General features: G+C 47.7%; 2 protein-coding genes across 13 annotated transcripts in view; both read left to right on the top strand.

Annotated features, from left to right (window-relative positions):
* The window catches only part of CAMTA1 (calmodulin binding transcription activator 1), a 219,495-nt gene extending 206,739 nt beyond the window's left edge, over window positions 1-12,756 (top strand). For 7 of the 10 annotated variants that reach the window (XM_069034852.1, XM_069034855.1, XM_069034851.1 and 4 more), the window contains one exon: window positions 9,257-12,756. In XM_069034852.1, the coding sequence (XP_068890953.1) occupies window positions 9,257-9,320 (64 nt within the window). In that variant the 3' untranslated portion in view covers window positions 9,321-12,756. The other 3 variants (XM_069034861.1, XM_069034854.1, XM_069034853.1) reach the window with 3 other exon arrangements.
* A 916-nt stretch (window positions 12,757-13,672) lies between these two features.
* VAMP3 (vesicle associated membrane protein 3) lies at window positions 13,673-19,994 on the top strand. 3 transcript variants are annotated; one of them, XM_069035065.1, is made up of 6 exons: window positions 16,276-16,379; window positions 16,879-17,014; window positions 17,582-17,663; window positions 18,253-18,411; window positions 19,015-19,066; window positions 19,819-19,994. In XM_069035065.1, the coding sequence occupies exons 3-6, from the start codon at window positions 17,610-17,612 to the stop codon at window positions 19,836-19,838; spliced, it is 285 nt and encodes a 94-aa protein (XP_068891166.1). In that variant the 5' UTR covers window positions 16,276-16,379; window positions 16,879-17,014; window positions 17,582-17,609; the 3' UTR covers window positions 19,839-19,994. The 3 variants fall into 3 exon arrangements, with proteins under 3 accessions (XP_068891165.1, XP_068891164.1, XP_068891166.1); XM_069035064.1 differs by lacking the exons at window positions 16,276-16,379; window positions 16,879-17,014 and adding an exon at window positions 13,673-13,961; XM_069035063.1 differs by lacking the exon at window positions 16,879-17,014 and having other exon boundaries at window positions 16,274-16,379.
* The last annotated feature ends 580 nt before the right edge of the window (window positions 19,995-20,574 follow it).

Raw genomic sequence — 20,574 nt, 5'->3', positions numbered from 1 at the left:
ACCTCCATTAATTATATGAAAGAATCCTGTATAAACTAACCCTACTGCAATGACTAACACTGCTGCTTTTGTAACAGGACAGAGCTCTGCAGTAGATGTTACCAATGCATGAATGTGTGAAAAAGGACATGTATATTCATCATGGGCATGCTTAGATGGCGTTGTCGGTGGGGTATTTTTTCAGTATCCAAAAGGGCCATGAGTAGATGTTGGAATTTGACAGGGGCTGCACTCAGACACACTCAGTGAGTTCCGTTGTCATGGACTGCAGCAGCATTCAGGGTAGATCATAGGAAGCTGCAGTACAGGTGCAGCCTGCTCTAAATGGGTGTTTATTTCTGCCTGAGCCAGATGGAAGCAGAAGAGCTCCTCACACTGCTTTTTACTCCCAAAGGTGGTTAAGCACCAGTGCTTATCTTCTAGAAGTTGGTCTTTGGTAAGTGACACATCTGGTTGCCTTATAGGGCCAGCTTTTTGACAGCTGTTTCTCTTGTTTGTTAATCCACATATTGGGAAGGAAAACAAAAAAAAAGACGTGAAGATGCTGTAACTGTGTTATAGTAAGTGCCAAGAGAGCTTCTGTTGGGAGTCTCATTCTCAGCATGAAGAGCCCACTCACCTGTGTGTTCAGTGGCTGGTTGGCTGCATGACAGCAGGGTGGCAAGGGGTGGTGCTGCCTGGAATCAAAAGAAAAGCTTTCCAAACAATATTAAAACAGTAATATAAAGAGCAGTTCTTTAATGAAAGTTTTCAGATGTGGAAAACGTAGGTATGGGCACATGTGGTGTAGGATTTTTACAATTTTTATAAGGTTAATTAATTAGTCTGTCTAGCAGGTACATCGTATAGGAGGCTATGGTGACCCACCCTTGGGCCTGCCCCTTGGAGTGTCTCCAGTTCTTTGCCCTGTATCTTGTTTTCATTCTCACTGGTGCAAAACAAGATGTCCTTGTTAGAAATTCTTTTCTTGAAAATAAGACTAAATAGAATTTCAAGAATGTGACATAATGTGTTCAAAAGGATTAGCTATTGTTTTAAAGTGTGAAAAAGGCTAAGAAGGTGCTAGAAACTATGAAACTCTGTATTAAAAATCTGCAAAGCTACAAATACATGAAGAAGCTAAAAATTTTCAGGTATCAGTGAGAGAATTCCATGGCAGATCTCTCAAGGCATGTGCCTCAGCTGCCAGCAGGCTGCTCTGTTCCATCTCGCACCTGAGAGGTCATTAGGGCAGCAGGGTTTTTGTCAAAAACTGCTGTCAGAAACATCACTGTTTGTGTGCTTATTGCTCCTGTTTTCAGCAAGGGAGGGGTGGCCTGGACCCCTGCTTCCATGTAATGTTCTGTAAAGAAAACTTTGTTGTTGATCACGGAGTTTTATTGACTTGGAATTGCAGAGATCATTTTCAAGGCTCAAGAGTGAGAGCATGAGCTGGGCTAAAGCCTGCTGGAGACACCATTATTTGTTAACTATATAGGCTAACAAAGAAGCAGCTAATGACATTTGTTTCCAGACCGTGACTTCTATGCTACCATTTTTTGTTGTGTCCTCGTTTCTTTACAAGTTAAAATTTGGAGTTTTTACTAATAACAGATGAAGAAGGAATTGGATGAAATGAGGGCAAAGGCCTAGACGTGCCCTAAGGGCAGGGGCTGCAGGGGCTGCTGTCAGCAGAGGCTGGTATTGGAGGAGAAACAGTTGTTGCACGTTTAAGGCTTTGTGTCTGGAACAGCATATGAGAAATTAGCAGGAAGCAAATTCTGGAAGTTTGGTAGCATTTCCAGGTTTTGCCTGGAGTGACCACTGATGTGATTGATGGGGAAATGGGGCAGCTCTCTGTCTGGAAAAAGTAAACTGTGAGCTATCTCAAAATGTACTGACTACTGTTCTGCCAAAGTAAGTCTGTAATAGCAAAACATTCTTTGCTGCTCTGCATTCTGGTAACACCCTGTCTGTGTCTGCTGCTGGCGTGCACACACATGAAGAGCATTCCCAGGCCTGCTGATGTGCACAGGCTGACACAGCCCCTCGTGCTGAGGGAATGCCTGCAGACGTGTCTGTCTGTAATACACGAGCAGAGTGTTTTCTGTACTCGTGCTGTTGGAGATAATGGTCACAGCATTTGCTCCTGGGTTTCAGTTTTAAAACCCTTCCAAATGGATTGATTTTTTTTTCTGGATTTATTTGGGTAACATTACACCAGGATCAGTAAGGAAGGAGAGGCAGGAGATTTTACTGGCCAGCTCTTGTGAGACAAGCCTTGTTATCCTTCTGCAGTAGAAATTAAAATACCTTTTAGGGGAAAAAAACCCCACCCAGTTGCTGTTGCCTTTAAGTAACAGTTAAGGAAACCTGCTTCAGTGGAGGGATTTCAGCTACTCGCCATGTCCCACTACACAAATGTTTGCCTGCATATCAGTCAAACTATCCACTGTAGCCTCCTGCAAAAGAGAGCTTTGCTCCCAGTCTGGGTGTAGAGTTGAACAAATAGCACAGCTGCTTGCAGTGTGCCCCTCTCTGCCCTACCCTTGGCAGGAGATGATCTGGAGCAGATCACAAGGAGTGAGTCTTTCCCATCGCTAGGTGGTGACCAGTGAGGCACCTTCTGCCTACAGCGAAAGTTGCTCCCTGGGGCGGAACAAGTGCACTTGTTACCTGTGACCATGAGTAATAAAAACTGTCTTCATTCACCTTCCATGTACAAATAGACCCCCTTACCCTGCCATGTTCTCATGGTTTGATCAAATGCTGCTCTCCAGTTTTGGGGGAGCAAGTGTGTAGCATCTGAACTCAGTTCTCTGGTAAGTACAGCTGCATTTCATACCTGAATAAACAACATCTGCCACGTGTTGTTGTTCTCTGCATACTCTTCCCTCTTTTGGCATTTTAGCAACAAACCTTTTCCTACTCCTGTGCATCTGGGACTTGTATATTTTATGTGGTTTTAATTTGTGCCGTGCAGCAGGCATTGCATTGAGGTGTACCTGGTTTCTCACATCTCTTACTAAGATTGAGAAGGGGGGAAAATTTCAAGGGGTAGGAAAGTCCCATTTGTTTGAGTTCAGGACGATGTATGAAAATGTCATATTGGGATATGCGTCACTGTACCTGCAACAAGAGTTTTCAAAGTAATTTCTTTTTTCATTTACCTCTTGCAGGGGCTGAATGTATTTGGAGCTCAGATGTGTGTATTAAATTGCAGACCGCGTGCTCTCGGGTGTCGTTCTTATTGGGCCTTTCTGTCTTTTTTGTTTTGCTGCCTAAATGAGGTATCTGGAAAAAGGCAAGATCTCCCTTGTCTTAAATATCCCACAGACCATTTCAGCTCTCAGAGCAACAGGTAACTCGCCAGCCAGCCTCCTCTGGCTCCTGCACCCTGTCCTGTAAACTGATCTTCAGCATTCGGACTCATTCAGCATTTCCCTGGCTGGGCATTACGGAGTCACTCTGATGAAGCAGCTTTGTGTTACGCTTTACCCATGAAGCCATCGTTTGCTGTGACTTTCCCTGAGTAGGGCTGGTTCATTTGCTGACACCTCGTACAGGACTGGGGAGGGCACGGGGAGAGGAGCTGCCACTCGCTGGGGCTGTTGCTTTCTACATTGCTTCAGCACATACTGATGCACCCTCTGTATGGCGTCCAAATGAGCAACACAGTGTGAAAGGCAGAAACTTGGGCTGGCTGGAGCAGTTTGGGAACCAGGATGTATCTCCCAAGAGTCAGGGTTCAAAGCTCATGTTTGAAATCATCTTCTCTTCTTTCAGTATGTCAGCACCATGGCTGTGATTTCAGACACCTTAGCAGTGGTCATCTCTATTGCACGTGCTTTTTCCTTCCATCTGCTCTTCAGCACTTGCAGAGGGAGTAACTTTGTGCCTTAGAAGAAGTACTTACTGTCTAGAGAATATGTTACTGAGGAGGTGTTTGTTCAAGGCTTCCATCGGTGCGAAATCAGATGTACGGTCCTTGCAGTTCTGTGTGTGGTTTCAGAGCTGCTGGAATAGGATGGTGCTTTTTTGTTTGGAGACCTGCAAAAGCCAGGTCCTGTTTCCCATTCTGGGGTGTTCCACTTGCAGCTGGGGTGTTACTTGAGCTGTCCTCACTCCAGCCCCCATTCAGCTCGGGGAGGTGCTCCCAGAAGTGATCCAAGCCAGCGTGACAGTGCTTGTAGACTCCTGGAGAGGTTTGCACACCATCCAGCAGCACCTGGCCTGCTGCTATCACTTCCAGTGCCCTCATTTCCTCTGTTGTTTAAAAAAATAAGAGTCTCACTGCAAGTCTACCAATCTTCTCTAAGAACATTCTTTCTGCTGTTCAATTCTATAAATCCCAGTAATGTTCTTTTTTCTTAGAGCAGTCTATTAATGCTTGTAACCGCAAATGCTACACTTTGGTTCTCTTCCCCTGCCTCAATTTAAGAGTGGAAAAATGTTAACCAAAGAAGATTGCCTTGTAGCATGAAGGCAGTGCTATATTGTTCACTTACAATCTCTCGTAGCAGCATGTACTCAGAAGATTTCTATTCTCAAGGGTCCTAATTTGTCCAAAATTCTTCCCTCTATTTTTTAACTGCAGTTGAAAATTTGGAGGGTTTATTACACCGAGTATTAATGAAGAGGAAATACCAGCCCCTGCTATTGAGACTTTATATTGCTGTAATCAAATCAAAGTGCCACTGAGTGAGGAACTCAAGAGAAGAAGAGTTAACAAAAGACTGAGAGGACTTCAATGACACAGGAAAGGCTGCAGTACAGACTATCCAAGAAAGAATTAATTGGTTGAAGACAATTAGTTTTAGATTCTCTTGAAAAAGTGTTTTAGATAAAGCATTACCTTGGTGCATGTACTGGTTCTGGCATCTCCTGTTTATCATGGTTTGAGGAAGCAGTATGGTGTTCACAATAGCACCTCAGTGCTTCCCCAGTGACACTCTGGCCATGGATTGGTTCCATTTTTGGTAATGTTTGGAGGTATTTCAATTCACTGTGGCTGTGCTTGCTGCAGAGCCTGTGGTGAGCAGGACTGCCCTGCACCAGCTGCCAGGAGAAGGAAGAACTTCCCTGGCATCCCAGGGCCAACTCTGGAGGGAGGAAGAGAGACTGACAGCTGCAGACTGCAAGTTTCCATCTGTACCAGGCAGTGTGTTAATGGAATAAAGGACTCACAGTACCTACCTGCACTTCCCCTGCAGTGAGACACACGCACTTTTGCATATATTGAACAAAGAGATCTGCTAATAAAAAAAATATGGTAGCTTAGTGAATTTGGATGGTCATCATCTTGAGGCCCACGTGTGTAAATGCTGTGGAATGCAGGGTTTGTTTTAAGCCATTACATGCTAAATAGCATCTTTCAGTAATGTACCTCTGGCAGATTTCAGTTTATGCCCTTAGGGAAATTCTGTACTATTTTGTGTCCGTGTTTTTCAGCAGTAATTATTACACCTGCATGTAAATGATGTAAATCACACCTGACCAAGGAACATGTTGCAAATGCAAAGCGTTCAACACTGTCCCATATGCCATCCTTGTCTCTAAATTGGAGAGACATGGTTTTAAGGATGGACCACTGGGTGGATGAAGAACTGGCTGGATGGCCACGTGCAAAAAGCTGTGGTCAGTGGCTTGTGGTCCACGTGGGGGCCAGTACTGGGGCCACTGCTGTTCAACATCTTTATCAGTGCCATGGGTGGTGGCATCAAGGGCACCCACAGCAAGTTTGCTGACACCATGGAGTTATGTGGTGTAGTCACACACTGCAGGGCAGGGATGGATCCAGAGGGACCTGGACAGGCTGGAGAGGTGGGACTGTGTGAACCTCAGGAAGTTCAACAAAATAAGGGTCAGGGCAATCTCCCCCACACAGGCAGGCTGGGAGAAGTGATAGAGAACAGCGCTGTGGAGAAAGACTTGGGTCATGGTTGATGAAAAACTCACCCTGAGCTGGCACTGAGTGCTCCCAGCCCAGAAACCAATTGTGTCCTGGGCAGCATCCAAAGGAGTGTGGGCAGCAGGGGAGGAGGGAATTCTCCCCCTCTACTCTGCTCTTTTCAGAATCCTGCACACAGTTCTGGTGTCCCCAGCATAAGAGGGATGTGGAACTGTTGGAGCAAGTCCAAGAGATGCCATGAAGCTGGTAAGAGGACTGGAGCACCTCTCCTACGAAGACAGGCTGAGAAAGTTGGGGCTGTTCAGCCTGGAAAAGAAAAGATGGTGGAGACCTCACAGCACCTTCCAGTATCTGAAGGGTGCTACAGGGAAGCTGAAAAGGGACTCTTCATCCAGAACTGTAGTGATAGGATGAGGAGTAATTGATACAAATTGAAAGAGGAGAACTTAAGGTTAGATATTAGGAAGAAATTCTTTTCTGTGAGGATTATGAGACAGTGGAACAGGTTGCCCAGAGAAGCTGTGGCTGCCCCATCCCTGGAAGTAAGTGTTCAAGGCCAGGTTGGATGTGGCCTTGAGCAACCTGCTGTAGGGCAAGGTGTCCCTGCCCATGGCAGGGGAGTTGGGCCTAGATGATCTTTAAGGTCCCTTCCAACCCTTTACATTCTGTTTTGTGATTCTCTGTTTCTGAACAGGACCTGTATTAGTGCAAACGCTGAGTGCTGCAGTAATTAACTTCTGTTGGCATGTGTGTTCCAGGCAAACAGATGGGATAGTTCTGCACCAGTACCAGATATTGCATGCTGTAGGTTGAAGTTTGCAGCAAAGCATGTCTTGCATTCTTCCAGCAAAAGTGCTTCATTAGTGTAGCGCTTGCATGTGAAGTGCTAAAGTAAGGAATAGCATGTCTCAGTGGAAGAGCCACCAGCTTACTTAATGTGCATGTTCTCAGTGAGATAATAACAGGTTAATTTTACATTACAGTACTGAAGTGCAACAGAAAACACTTGGAAGTTGCACTGCAAATCATGCATTAATTGATGGTATCTTAAACACAGTTAATCTAAGCCTTAAAAACTGTCCATTGCACAGAGGCACAACACCTTTTCTAGCACAGCACCAGGGATTTTGGCTCTCCTGCTTCTAAATGGTGCACTACTAGAAATATTGGTTATAAATTCAAGGGAGAGGCTGCTTTTCTGCTCCAAGAAAATAAAACTAGATAGACTGAAGATGAGTAGCTTGTAATTTGTGACTGGTTTTGGCTTACTGTGCCAGCCCTCCTGTTTCTTGCAATGAGAAGGGGATCTAGCTGTACCCAGCATGAAGAACCCCAGTGAACTTAGAACTCAGGCTGTCAGCCTGAGTAGAGGCTTGTTGCTGTCTTCTGTGCAGTGCTGGAGCCTCCACTCTCTTGATGTCAACAGGCTCTTTTAGACACCATCTTGTGTAGAGCCAAAATCTTCTGTAGAAGATTTCTCTGTGAAGTTGTAGCAGGCAGTCAGGCTCGGCATAGCACTGTCCAAGTAGGAACTGAGAACCCCTGGTGCTGCCTTGTGCCTTCCTCAGCCTGGGGACCAGAGCACTGCTTAGCACCTGGGAGAGCCTTCTGGGCTCCTGTGCTGGGCTTGGATTTCAGGAATGCCGGGGCCCCTTCAGCAGTGGCCTTCAGACTCTGAACATGCTGTGTGCATTTGGACTAGCAGAGCCCTCTGTCTTTCCATACATGATATTCTCCAACAGTGGAATTAAGATAATTAGCAAAGGTCTAACCTGCATACAGGTTAGTCTGATTTGACCCCTGTTCACAAATACTGAAAATGCATTTGAGTGCTAGAGCTTTAAGTCAGCTAAAACAGAGGTAAAAGCAGCCAGCTCCCTTTTCACTGTGGTTCTGACTAACAGTACATGCAGAAAAATGACTAAATAAAACGTGAAATGGAGGTGTATTTATAGAGATCAATTTATAGCCTTCATTGTATCCTTATATTAGCAGGCTGGTGCAAGAGCCAAAAGAAGATGTGTGGGTGTAAGTCTATGCACAGTAGCTACAAATTGTCACTGCTGCTTCTCAGCTCTCCTGACATGTTTTATTACTTTTATTTACTTGGGCTTTGTTAAATGCTTTCACTTGTAGCTGGTTGCATTACACAGATTTGCATCTCTTACACTATTTTTTGTATTGCACCTTTGTTACTTGGCCTTTCAAGTTTTTGCAACATCACATGAGCACTTGAGCCTATACATGCTTAGCTAGATCGCCTTTCATTTTGAGCTGTAAACTGCTCCTTTTGTGGGGGACTTCCCCTTGCAGGAGCAGAGGGAGGACATGTAGAGGCAGGTGGCAAAGGGACCTCACTGCAGAGGAAATCCCTGCAAGCGGAGGCAGAGCCAGCCCCAAGCACAGCTGGGCACCTTTTGGTTTAGGGGCAGCATGGAAATACCTCTGGATTTGGTCTGGCTCCTGTGCAGGGAGCCTGCACTGACACACAGCCAGGTTCTCAGCCTGAGCAGAGGTTTTGCTGCTGCCCAGCTCCAGTGCAGAGCTGTTTCTCTCAATGGGATTGAAATTATTCCCTTTTCTTCATCCTTTAATTTTTAGCTTTCTTGGCTTTCAGTGATGGTTTAGTTCTTGTGCTGACAGGTTAGAGGAGGTAAGGTACGGCATGCATTTGAGAGAATTGAGAGCTGGGGCATGAGGCCACATCTAGGAAGAGTGACTTCCACACTGTAGGTTCATCTCCCTTGGCACACAGCATCCTGCACTGCTGGGAAAATACACCAACATGCTACCAGCAACATAAAAGGTACAGGCACCAGCAGCTGGAGTACTTGTGAAACAAAGTACCTTTCTTCACACCCATACCAGTTCTTCTGCTTGCACATAAATACTTTCTTACTTTAAATTCTTGTATCAGCACCAGGCTTCCTTTCCAAGCTGGACAGAGTGATTTTCCCCCACTGTGCTGTCACTGCCTCAGCACTGTGTGGAGAAAAGGGCTCAGCACTGAACAGCCCCTTTGCCACGACAAATAGGAAGCAGCTGCAGGGTCAGGCAGTGAACAGCAGTCCGGGAAACCTCAAGCAATCAGGCCAACACCAGAACAAAACCCAGCTGTAGTTGCCAGTACTGGGGGAAATCATTAGCTGGAACCAAGTGTCTCTCCAAACGTGTTTGTCTGGGATCTCCAGTGGTCCATTCTTGCGCTTCCAACTGTTTATGGTGTTGGGAAGGCGTTACCCTCCTGTCATGTCTCTGGGAGCTGCCTCTTCTGCACGGGAGGTTGGAGTGATGAATCCTTGTGATTGTTCTGTCTTCAAGAGATTTGTAATAGAAGTGTTACATAGCTCCTCTTTGTTTTTTCAGAGTGAAAGAATTGAAAAAGGCCAAGGAACTTGAAGATACGCAGCAGCATCCCGTAGCAATGTGACATTGCTTTTCAGACTGTTTTCATTTTCTGTTTTTAGCAGAGACATGCAACAACAACAAAAATACCCACTGCAGTTCTGGAAATACCAGCTGCAGGATTTTAACAGTAATGTTTTGGTCATTGCATTTGCACTTTCATGGACAACTTTTAATTTGTTCAGCAAGACATCTTGGAACTCAATCTTCTGTTGGATCGTGGGGAAAACAAGACACCAGGAGGAAATCGTGAGTTGCTTCATTCTCCGAGAAGGAAGGAAGAAGCGATTAATTATCCTTTTCATATAGGGCTGTATTAAACAACATGTGGAACTGTACAAATATTATACCAAAAATATTGTTCAGAAAAGGTGGGAATGCACAAGCAACACAAGAATGCTGTTCCTGCACCTGTCAGTCATCTCCAAGAAACTGAAGCTTTGAGAGTCTCAGTGGAGGGGCTTAGATCAGTACATCTTTATTGGGTCCATGCATCCTCATTTCCTTCGCACTCCTGTCTTTTGTGTTTTATTTAAACCTCTACAGCACACTTAATGCAACTTTTTAAATCTGCAGGTTTTTAATACATCCCGTGGGAACTTACAGGAGGGGTTGGTGTATGAGAGACACGGGTATTGCATGAGGAACGGAGAGAGCAGCTTAAGCAAGTTTTACACTTTTGTTTTTGTATTTTTACTAGAACCTGCAAACATATCAGCTGTCATGTACTTTCTCTCATGTTCAGCACTTTATTTTCTAGCCTTACCTTCATGTACTATTGTTTTAATTAAGTTCTTAAATAATTTGTAAAACATGTAGCTTTTTCTCTTATGTACTTGTCAAACCTCTTGTCATTTTGCAGTCACGTACATATGTTGCCTGGACATTTTATGCCACCTAAAGATCAGTGGTGCTGCATTCTGGCCAGTAAATTTCTTATTTTGGCTACTTCATCAAAATCTGGGCAGTTTCTGTATATATAGAAGGTAGAAATGGAAAATGAGAAAAAAATATTTGAAAGGGAATATATTGATTAATTACTAAATATTTTATTCACAAAGGGTCAATAACTTGGCAAGATAAAATTATTATTTGTATAGTTTTGTCTGAATGAACGAGAAGAGTGTGGATGTATTGTTTGTACATATTGTATATATTAAAGAGATATGTGCATGAACTCAAGAAAAAGAAATGAACAAAGCAAAGCATTAGTGGCTATGGTCTGTAAAATGAAACAAAAACTTTATTTCACTATAAGAAACTTTATTTTAAATGTTCTTTAGAAGAACATTTTTGCTAAAGCATGACTAAATGGCAAAAAAAGAGCTACTGTATTTAGACTTAGGAAAAAAAGGCAGAGCAACATTACTTTAAAAAAAAAAAAAAAAAAAAAGAAAAAAAGGATATGTTTACATTTGATTTTGGCTACCAGGAGTTTGGTTCAGTTGGGTTTAATTTATGTATTCCCTCCTTCTTTTTTTTTACCCCCGTCTTTTTTTTTCTTTTTTTTTTTTGCCAATGGTGCCAAGTAATGTGAATGCTAATATTGCTTAAGAAAATTAAGTTACTTTTGCAAAGCAGATAATCATAAGAGTACAAAAACCGTATTTAGCTTAACACCATACACTCACTCCAATAAAGAACACTTAGAATGAACATAAAATGAAAAAAAAATAAATAAATAGTACGAAAGTAGAAAATATGTTTCACATTTTCATATCTCCTGCTGGAAGTCAGAAAATGTAATAAAAATTGCACAAAAAATTTTAAAAAATTAAGTAAAACTTAAAAAAAAGATGCAAACTGATCCTGTAGGGGTGTCATGGTATATTGCTATTTCCACATAGTGAGGAGCCAAAGAAATTAGATTTTTTTTAAATTGAACTACTAATTTAAAACTGTCACAGATTCTCAACAATGGGAACCAGTTCTGATCTTCATTACACAGGAATGTAAGGGAAGAAACTCCTGAAGTCCGTGTCATTACTCGTGGGTCACGTACAATGTGTCTGAGATCAGAAACTGCTCCTGTCTGTTTGTCTCACTCGTGGCAGTTTGAAATTTCTGAATGAACTTGTGTAAATTTGAGATTGTTAGTTTTGGAATAGTTGTTCTTGCTTGATCCCGGCCACCAACTGCAATGTTTAAACGCAAGGCTTGTTGTGAAGCCAAAAAATATTCACATATAAGAAGCTTTGAAACTGGTGTCTTTAAAAGAAGAGTAAAAACAAAGATTGTGGCAAAAAAAACTGGGGTCAGTGCTCTTGGTGCCTTTTCTATAATTGTACCTGTTTTTAATTACTTCTTTTCACTGCCAGCATTGAATTACAGTAGATGTGCTATAGCTCATTACCAGAATTCTCTTGTACATTTCTGAACTGCTGCTTTATGACCTGATTCAATTTTAAAAAAAAGGGAAAAAGGCGAAACAAATGGCCTGGCGCTCGCACTGTGCCTGTGGGCAGCCTCGAAGCCTCGATTTACTGTCTGCAATTGGAACCTTAACCATCAAATTTTCCTCTCACGCCAAAACAGAACAGGAGACGCTGAAGAATCTCCTTTGGAATGAATTGGAAATGCTCTGTATTAGTACTGGAAGAACTCTTGACATTTTGAAACTGAAATATTGCACCCATTAACGAGTACGTAACAATATAGAATTGATCTGTTCCTAACAAGAGTAGTGACCTCAGTGGAAATGTTTTAACTCCTTGTCTTTACAGAAAATGATTCAGTAATATACAGAGCTATTTCAAATTACTCTTCCAGATCCATGGGCCTGGTGGTGTATCTACTAATCTAGATCCTGCTTCAGCCAAACGTTTAAGCCTGTACTGGCTGTTAAACATGCAGGCAGTTCTGCAGCACAGCTCCAGGACTCCCGGCGTGCTTGAAGCCAGGTACAGCTCCCAAGTGCTTTGTTGTGTCGGGCCGTAACCCTTCAGTGTGTCACTGGGGAGGGAGGAGCACTCCCCCACAGTGAAGTGATTCTTCAAACCCTCTTCGTGGTTGTGGAACTTAACATTTTCACCTAAGATAAGTAAGTGCAGCTTTCTAGGAAAATTCAAATTCCCAAGTGCCAGGAGCCAGATCTTCTGTCTTCTGATAATAGAATCGCTCCTTTGTGAAACACATTCGACAGCAGTAATACTGTGTGAAAGAAATACAGAATATAACATGAACCCCCTCTCTGGTTGCACGCTTATGGCAGTTCCACACAATAGCTGGTGCCCAATGGGGGGTCCCCAAGACTTGCATGTAAAACTAGTATAGATGTCTTCTCTTTTGTAAGTTTTATTTTTGTAACTGTGCATGTAAAGCATCACTGAATCAATGGATCTGTTGAAGAACTCAGCTGCTGGAACCATGCAAAATGTTTTGAATTGCCCTTAAAATATGGAAAATGTTTTCTGAATGCTTTATATTCTTTCTGCTGTAAATTAAAAAAGAAAATTTCCCCATACAAAGTGTGTGCCTTCTTCTGAATACATCTCTTCCATCCTACTTTGAGAGCGAAGTAATCCTTTAGTCACTGTAAGGAACCACAAAAAAAACCCGTTTCTGCTCTACATGACCTGCTTGTAAGTATATTGCATCTGATTTTTTATGGGTTGTAGTGTGACAGTCCACAGCCTGCCCATGAGCAGGTGCAGCCCCCAGAGCTTTGTTTGCAGTTCGTCTTCAGTGGACAATCCCATCCAGGGTTTTCATGAGAAACCATGTAGACCTGGTAACAAAATGCTTAATCCTACATTGTACACAAAGCAGCGTCAAATGGCAGAATTGGAGAGGGCTGCTGATGCAGAAACCTAAGAGATGCAATCATTATTGCACTAATCAAATACACAACTTACGTGAACTGGTCCTCAAGAGTGAAACTTGCACCAGACTACAAGGCTGGCCCAGCAGGCAAAACCCAAAACCAGGTTTAGTAAATTAATTGTCTGGTCAGTCTGAGACTATGTTAGCACCCTTGTGAGCAAGCTGTTCCAAAACTCAGCTCCACAACAGATGAGATTTCATTAAGAGAGTTTCTTGACTGCAGAGAAAGTTCAATTATGTTTCTCTTTAAGAATAAATCAGCATTTAACTCTCCAAATTGCTCTCCCATTTCCCCCCATTTTTCCATTTTACATGGCTGTTAATTGCTGGGTTCTTTACTATCGCGGCGGGTTGACCGTCCTGAAAGCAGAGGGGCACCCACCAGCTGTGTCCTCACTCCCGCACCTCCTCCCTTATCCCCAGGGGTATGGCGGGAAAGAACTGGAAGACTAAACATGAGGGAAAAGAATGCCTGCGGTGAGATAAAGTTTAATAAGGGGAAAAGAGAAATCACAACACGTGGTGCAAAGGCAGCCAGTGCCTCCCTCCCACCAGTGCCTTGCGGAGGGCGATGTTCCCTGGCGGAGTAGCCCCGGGACTCCCACGGGAGCACCGCCAGCAGCAGCCGAACCCCGGCGTGTGACCGGCCCTGCTCTGGTCACCGACAGCGGCGTGCGGGTGCCGGGGGAGCATCGGCTCCAGCCCCGCCGGCAGCCGGGGCAGCGAGCGCGGGGGCCCCGCCGGGCGCCCCTGGAGCCAGGGCGGGGACGAGGACAAGGAGAGCCCCGGGCCGCCCTCGGGCGCTGCGCGGAGCGCGGGGACACGAGTGACAACGCCACGAAAGGCACGTGTCTGTGTGTCTGTGTGTGCTGTACGTCTGTCTGTCCGTGTGTCCGTGACTGTGTGTGTATCGTGTGTCCGTGTCCGTGCCGGTGTCTGTCCATGTGTCCGTGCCAGTGTCTGTCCGTGTGTCTGTCCCCGTGGCCGTGTCTGTGTGTGTATCTGTGTGTCCGTGTGTCTGTCCGTGTGTCTGTCCCCGTGGCCGTGGCCGTGTCAGTGTCTGTCCCCGTGTCCGTGACTGTGTATCGTGTGCCCGGGGGCCGTGTCTGTCCGTGTGTCTGTCCGTGTGTCTGTCCCCGTGGCCGTGTCTGTGTGTGTATCTGTGTGTCTGTGTGTCTGTCTGTGTGTCTGTCCGTGTGTCTGTCCCGGGGGCCGTGTCTGTGTGTGTATCTGTCTGTCCGTGGCCGTGTCTGTCCGTGTGTCTGTCCGTGTGTCTGTCCCCGTGGCCGTGTCTGTGTGTGTATCTGTGTGTCCGTGTGTCTGTCCGTGTGTCTGTCCGTCTGTCTGTCCGTGTGGCCGTGTCTGTGTGTGTATCTGTCTGTCCGTGTCCGTGTGTCTGTCCGTGTGTCTGTCTGTCCGCGTGGCCGTGTCTGTGTGTGTATCTGTCTGTCCGTGTGTCTGTCCCAGGGGCCGTGTCTGTGTGTGTATCTGTGTGTCCGTGTGTCTGTCCGTGTGTCTGTCCCCGTGGCCGTGTCTGTGTGTGTATCTGTCTGTCCGTGTGTCTGTCCGTGTGTCTGTCCGTCTGTCTGTCCCCGTGGCCGTGTCTGTGTGTGTATCTGTCTGTCCGTGTGTCTGTCCGTGTGTCTGTCCGTCTGTCTGTCCCCGTGGCCGTGTCTGTGTGTGTATCTGTCCGTCCGTGTGTCTGTCCGTGTGTCTGTCCGTCTGTCTGTCCCCGTGGCCGTGTCTGTGTGTGTATCTGTCTGTCTGTGGCCGTGTCTGTCCGTGTGTCTGTCTGTGTGTCTGTCCCCGTGGCTGTGTCTGTGTGTGTATCTGTGTGTCCGTGTGTCTGTCCGTGTGTCTGTCCCCGTGGCCGTGTCTGTGTGTGTATCTGTGTGTCCGTGTGTCTGTCCCGGGGGCCGTGTCTGTGTGTGTATCTGTGCGTCCGTGTGTCTGTCCGTGTGTCTGTCCCCGTGGCCGTGTCTGTGTGTGTATCTGTGTGTCCGTGTGTCTGTCTGTGTGTCTGTCTGTCCGTGTGGCCGTGTCTGTGTGTGTATCTGTGTGTCCGTGTGTCTGTCCCAGGGGCCGTGTCTGTGTGTGTATCTGTCTGTCCGTGTGTCTGTCCGTGTGTCTGTCCCCGTGGCCGTGTCTGTGTGTGTATCTGTGTGTCCGTGTGTCTGTCTGTGTGTCTGTCTGTCCGTGTGGCCGTGTCTGTGTGTGTATCTGTGTGTCCGTGTGTCTGTCCCAGGGGCCGTGTCTGTGTGTGTATCTGTCTGTCCGTGTGTCTGTCCGTGTGTCTGTCCCCGTGGCCGTGTGTGTGTGTGTATCTGTCTGTCCGTGTGTCTGTCCGTGTGTCTGTCCGTCTGTCTGTCCCCGTGGCCGTGTCTGTGTGTGTATCTGTCTGTCCGTGTGTCTGTCTGTGTGTCTGTCCGTGTGTCTGTCCCGGGGGCCGCGTCTGTGTGTGTATCTGTCTGTCCGTGTCCGTCTGTCTGTCCGTCTGTCTGTCCCCGTGGCCGTGTCTGTGTGTGTATCTGTCTGTCCGTGGCCGTGTGTCTGTCCGTGTGTCTGTCCGTGTGTCTGTCCCCGTGGCCGTGTCTGTGTGTGTATCTGTCTGTCCGTGGCCGTGTCTGTCCGTGTGTCTGTCCGTGTGTCTGTCCCCGTGGCCGTGTCTGTGTGTGTATCTGTGTGTCCGTTTCTGTCCGTGTGTCTGTCCGTCTGTCTGTCCCCGTGGCCGTGTCTGTGTGTGTGTATCTGTGTGTCCGTGTGTCTGTCCGTGTGTCTGTCCGTGTGTCTGTCCCCGTGGCCGTGTCTGTGTGTGTATCTGTCTGTCCGTGTGTCTGTCCGTGTGTCTGTCCCCGTGGCCGTGTCTGTGTGTGTGTATCTGTCTGTCCGTCTGTCTGTCCGGCTGTCTGTCCGGCTGTCTGTCCCGGTGTCCCCGCCCCCGCTCGCGCCGCTCCGTTGGTGCCGTTGCCGTTCCCGTCACCGCCCGGGGCGGGCAGGGCCGGCACAGCGCCCCCCAGCGGCCGCAGCCCGCGAACAGCGGCCTGAGGGGGCACGGCCATGGCCCGACCCCGCCCCAGCCCCCGCCCCGGGGCCGCCCCGGCCCCGCTCCCGAGCCCCGCCCCGGGCCCCGCCCATCGACCCCGCCCCGATCCCGCCCCGGGCCCCGCCCCGTCAGTCGTCAGGGCGGGGCGCCGCGCGCAGTTCCCGCTGGACCCGCCCGGGCGCTCCCGCTGTGGCTCCGTTCCCGTCCCGCCGCCAGGATGTGAGTGCGGGGCGAGCGCGGGGAGCTGGGGAGCGGGGCGGGAGCAGGGCCCGGTCCGGCGCCGCGGGCGGGGGCTCCGGGAGGGGCTGCGCGGAGGGGCGGTCGCGGCCGGCGGCGGAGGCGAGGCCCGGCCCGGCCGTGCCTTGGGCCGCGCCCCCTGCGCCGCTGCTCGGGCCGGTACCGGGGCGCTGGCCTGGGCTGCGCTGGCCGGGCTGTCCCGCCAGCCCCGGGCGCGTCTCAGAGCGGGGCCCGCCCTGCCGGGAGTGCGCCTGCTGGGCACCGGGGCGTTGCTCTGTTCGGAGCCTCGCAGGAAGCCAGTGTCATTTCCGAGGCTGTTCACCTGGGACTGGCACTGAAGCAGCACCGAAGGGTGGCGGCAGTGCCAAAACAGTGGTACTGTATTGTACAGGGCCGGCTCTGAGCCTTGTCCTGGGTCACGCGTTGTGCCTGTACTCACTAGATGCAAGTTAGAAGCCAACGTGCAAACGTATAAATACAGGAAACAGTAAGACTTGGCTGTTTGGAGTGCCAGGATGCTGTAAACAAGCATCTGATGTGGAAGAACATGGACGAGGAAATTGAGTACACAGATAGTTCCGGAGAGACGCATTAAAAACCGGCCAGGTGGTGAAAAGGTAATGAGGAGTATGTGCAGAAGCTCTTGCATCCATTACAGAGTGTTGTAGCTGGTATAATGAACTCTGTTATGAATTCAAAGCTTACCAAAGGTAAATTCTTGTATTTGCCCAATACTTGTTTCTTCTGGTGCTTTCTCTTGCTCTTTACCAACCATTTCAAAAGAATAGAGAAGCATTGCTGGAAAATCACATAGTTAGTATAAGTATTAAGATTTCACATTTAATTTTTTGTAAACTACTGTTGCTTGAAACTTAGTACTTGTGTTCATATGGGAAAGCAAGAACACCCCTGAGCCCAAACTTCTCACTCTTTGAGCCCTATGGACCACTGTTGGAGCTGTCCCCTGCCTCATTGCAAAGTGTGGTATTAGCAAGCCACTGCTGCCTCTTAGCACAGCAGGCAATTTGTTGACAAGATGTTTGGGACAGTGCATGACTTGTGCCCATTGTCAGCTGTTAAATCACCATTTCTCCAGTAAGAAACTGCCCTGTATTTATTCCAGTGATACAAGTTCCCTGTTTTCAGGACTGTCACATGTATAATGATGACTTTCTTTACTGCAGGTCAGCCAACATCTCTGGAAGCTCAAATATGGCTGCTGGAGGCAATCGCCGGCTTCAGCAGACTCAACACCAAGTAGATGAGGTAAAAGTCTGGTCTGATAGTAGTGTCATCCTCTTCCTGCAGGAAACCTATGTAATTAGAAGGGATATTTTTGCTAAAGCAGTTTCCCCTTCATATAATGAAGCAGAGAGAAGTTCCCAGTGTCCAAACACTAGCTGTAGTCTTGGTGCTTGAGGATTTAACATAAGTAAAGATAAAAACCTTTGCTTACAGAGAATAAGTTTCTTTCTCATCAGCAGCCATGAGAGCTGACTGCCAAATGTGATTTTTGTGGAGTCCGAAAGCCAGGCTGGCTGGCAGGTTTTTTTTGATGTGGTTTACTGTCATGTTTATATGCCTCAACTCCTTCTGAAGCAAATCAGGAATTATTTCCCAGGTTTGAAGGAATGGCAGCACTACTGACTTTTTAAAGTAGGCACTAGGGGCTTCTAGCCACAGGTGAATTTCATAGTTTTCTTTAAGCTTATGACTACATACACTAAAAGGCAGTAGCTCCTGCTTCTGAGACAAGAAAACACTGAGTACCAAGTGTTGCTGTCTGTTGGCTGCGAGTATGTTCCACTGTGGGTCACACAACTGGTAACTTACTGTAAGCACTGAACTGCTCTAGGTTGTTGACATCATGAGAGTGAATGTGGACAAGGTATTGGAGCGAGATCAGAAGCTGTCAGAGCTGGATGACCGCGCTGATGCCCTGCAAGCAGGAGCTTCCCAGTTTGAGACCAGCGCGGCCAAGCTGAAGAGGAAGTATTGGTGGAAGAACTGCAAGGTAACCTTGGCTTGTGTGCTTGCACTGTGCAGTATTGCAGGTCAGCATCTCAAAAGGCAGGAAAAGTTGAGCCAATGTTATTTAAGTTAAAGCATGGCACAGTGGCTGGGTGAAGTAACAGCAAGCTGCATTACTGGCCATGCTGCCCTATGCAGGATCTTGTCTAAGATGGTAATGGCCAGAGGGGAAGCATGTCAGTAATCTGAGGCTTTGAGAAACAGGAAGAAAAGGCTAAAAATGCATAGCTTGAATTAATGTGCAGGAAGTATTAGAAAGTGGAAGAAGCTCACTCAGACTCCTGTACTTGTAGCTGTTGCCAAAGGTTGGAGTCATCTTTGGTGAGTAACTAAACAGCTTGTGTATTCCCTCGGGACAGTGTTTATGGGGAGAAAACCATGTTGCTCTGTTTGCCTGTGTGCATGGCCTGCCATCCCTGAGTGCTAGTAGTGGACTGAGCTTGCTGACTGAAGAACTTTTGCTTGCCATGTTAGATCTGACAAACAGTGCTAAAAGTCCCTTGCAGGGGCTGTTTTCCTGTACCCTGAAGGGCAGTCAGTGCTGTTGCATGGTGTGTAGTAAGTGTTGTATGGCTTTTTTTCACAGATGTGGGCAATATTGATAGCTGTTGTTGTCATTATCATCATCATCATTATTGGTAAGTTTGACCAAAATGGGGATTTCTCCTAGATTTGGGACGGATGGTGTTAATTTGCTGACTGGTACAGTGTAAGCAAAGCCAGGATATTCAGGTGGAAGTATATCCGACATGAATTTGAAACAGCAGTGATGGATTTAATAATTGCATGCAGTGAGTGGCAAACTGTGATAACGTGGGAGCTCCAGTACCAGAATCTCAACCACGAGTGAGGGTGACAAAGGTGAAAGTGGAAATAGCAAGGACTTGGAAACCAGGAACAGACTTGGGGTTTTTTTTTAAAGGTGCCTGTTGCGGAAGTGTAACATGAGATTCCACACGCCTTCCTTGTCTGAGAACCGTTATCATCTGCCTTGGCTTCCTGCTAGAGGAACCCTTTTTGGTGTGGCTTTGTGTAGAGGTTTTGCTGCCGGGTGAAATGAGAGGCTATCGTTGGGTTAGGATAGAGAGCCAGGGATTGCGTGGTTCAGTCTTTGAGTCTTCATGTAATCGCCAAGTATTTAATGGGAAGACGAAGTTTATAAGTTTGTGCTATAACAGTAACAAATACAGCAGTAACCATTGACATCAGAGATGTAGTCCTGGTGTGCAAGCACAAGGGAAAACTATAACTAAGAGAACCAACATGGGCAAATTCTTAGATTTAAGGGATTTAAGAGGAATTTATTTCTATTATATTAAATTCTTTAAATGCACGATTATTATGGTGCGGTGCTGAAGGACATCGTCCAACCTTTTTCTTCTCTTTGTAGTCTGGAGTATGTATTCATGAGTTACAAGAAGAAACTCAGATCAACTGAACGTGCCTTTGAGAATCTTCTTCAGCCTCTCCACTTCAAACCTGCTGCCTTCTCAGCCCGTTTACTGCTGTTTAAAGCAAAACTATTTTGATTACTGAGATGTTAACTAACTTTACTGGTCACCTTAAGACACTCCTGTCATTAATTACTAACCAGCACAGCTCACCACTCGCACAGTGCCTTAATGAACCGGGGCGCGGAGCTGCCGGGGCGGGCCGGGCTCCGGGGTCCCGCTCTGGAGCTCCGCCGGGCCACGCCCCCGCCGGGCCACGCCCCCCGCCGGGCCACGCCCCCCGCCGGGCCACGCCCCGGGGCGGGGCGGCCGTGCACGTGGCGGCGGGGCATGCGCGCGCACGGGGGCCGCGTGCGGCGCCGCGTGAGGGGCGGGGCGGTGCCCCCGCCCGCGCCGGCCCCGCCCCCCGCGCGCGTTCTCCTCCAATAAAGCGGCTCTGACCCCGCCCCCGCCTCCTCCTCTGTCCGCGGGGCGCGGCGCACGTGGCGCGGGTGTGTGGGAGCGGGGCCGCCGCGTGCGCCGCGTTACGTAACGGCGCGGGGCGGGGGCGCGGCCCCTCAGGGCGCTCCCGGCCCGGAGCGGGCACAGCGCGGGGTCGGCGGGAGAGGCGCGGCCTCGACGGGGCTCGGAGGGGCGGGAAGGCGAAGTGAAGGCCGCCAAGGCCCTTTGCGAGGCATCCGCGCTGGCAGCCACGA

The sequence above is a fragment of the Aphelocoma coerulescens genome, chromosome 21, assembly GCF_041296385.1.
Source record: "Aphelocoma coerulescens isolate FSJ_1873_10779 chromosome 21, UR_Acoe_1.0, whole genome shotgun sequence".
Lineage (NCBI taxonomy): Eukaryota > Metazoa > Chordata > Aves > Passeriformes > Corvidae > Aphelocoma > Aphelocoma coerulescens.
Note: the sequence above shows the minus strand (reverse complement) of the source record. Positions and strands in the feature narration are given on the sequence as shown.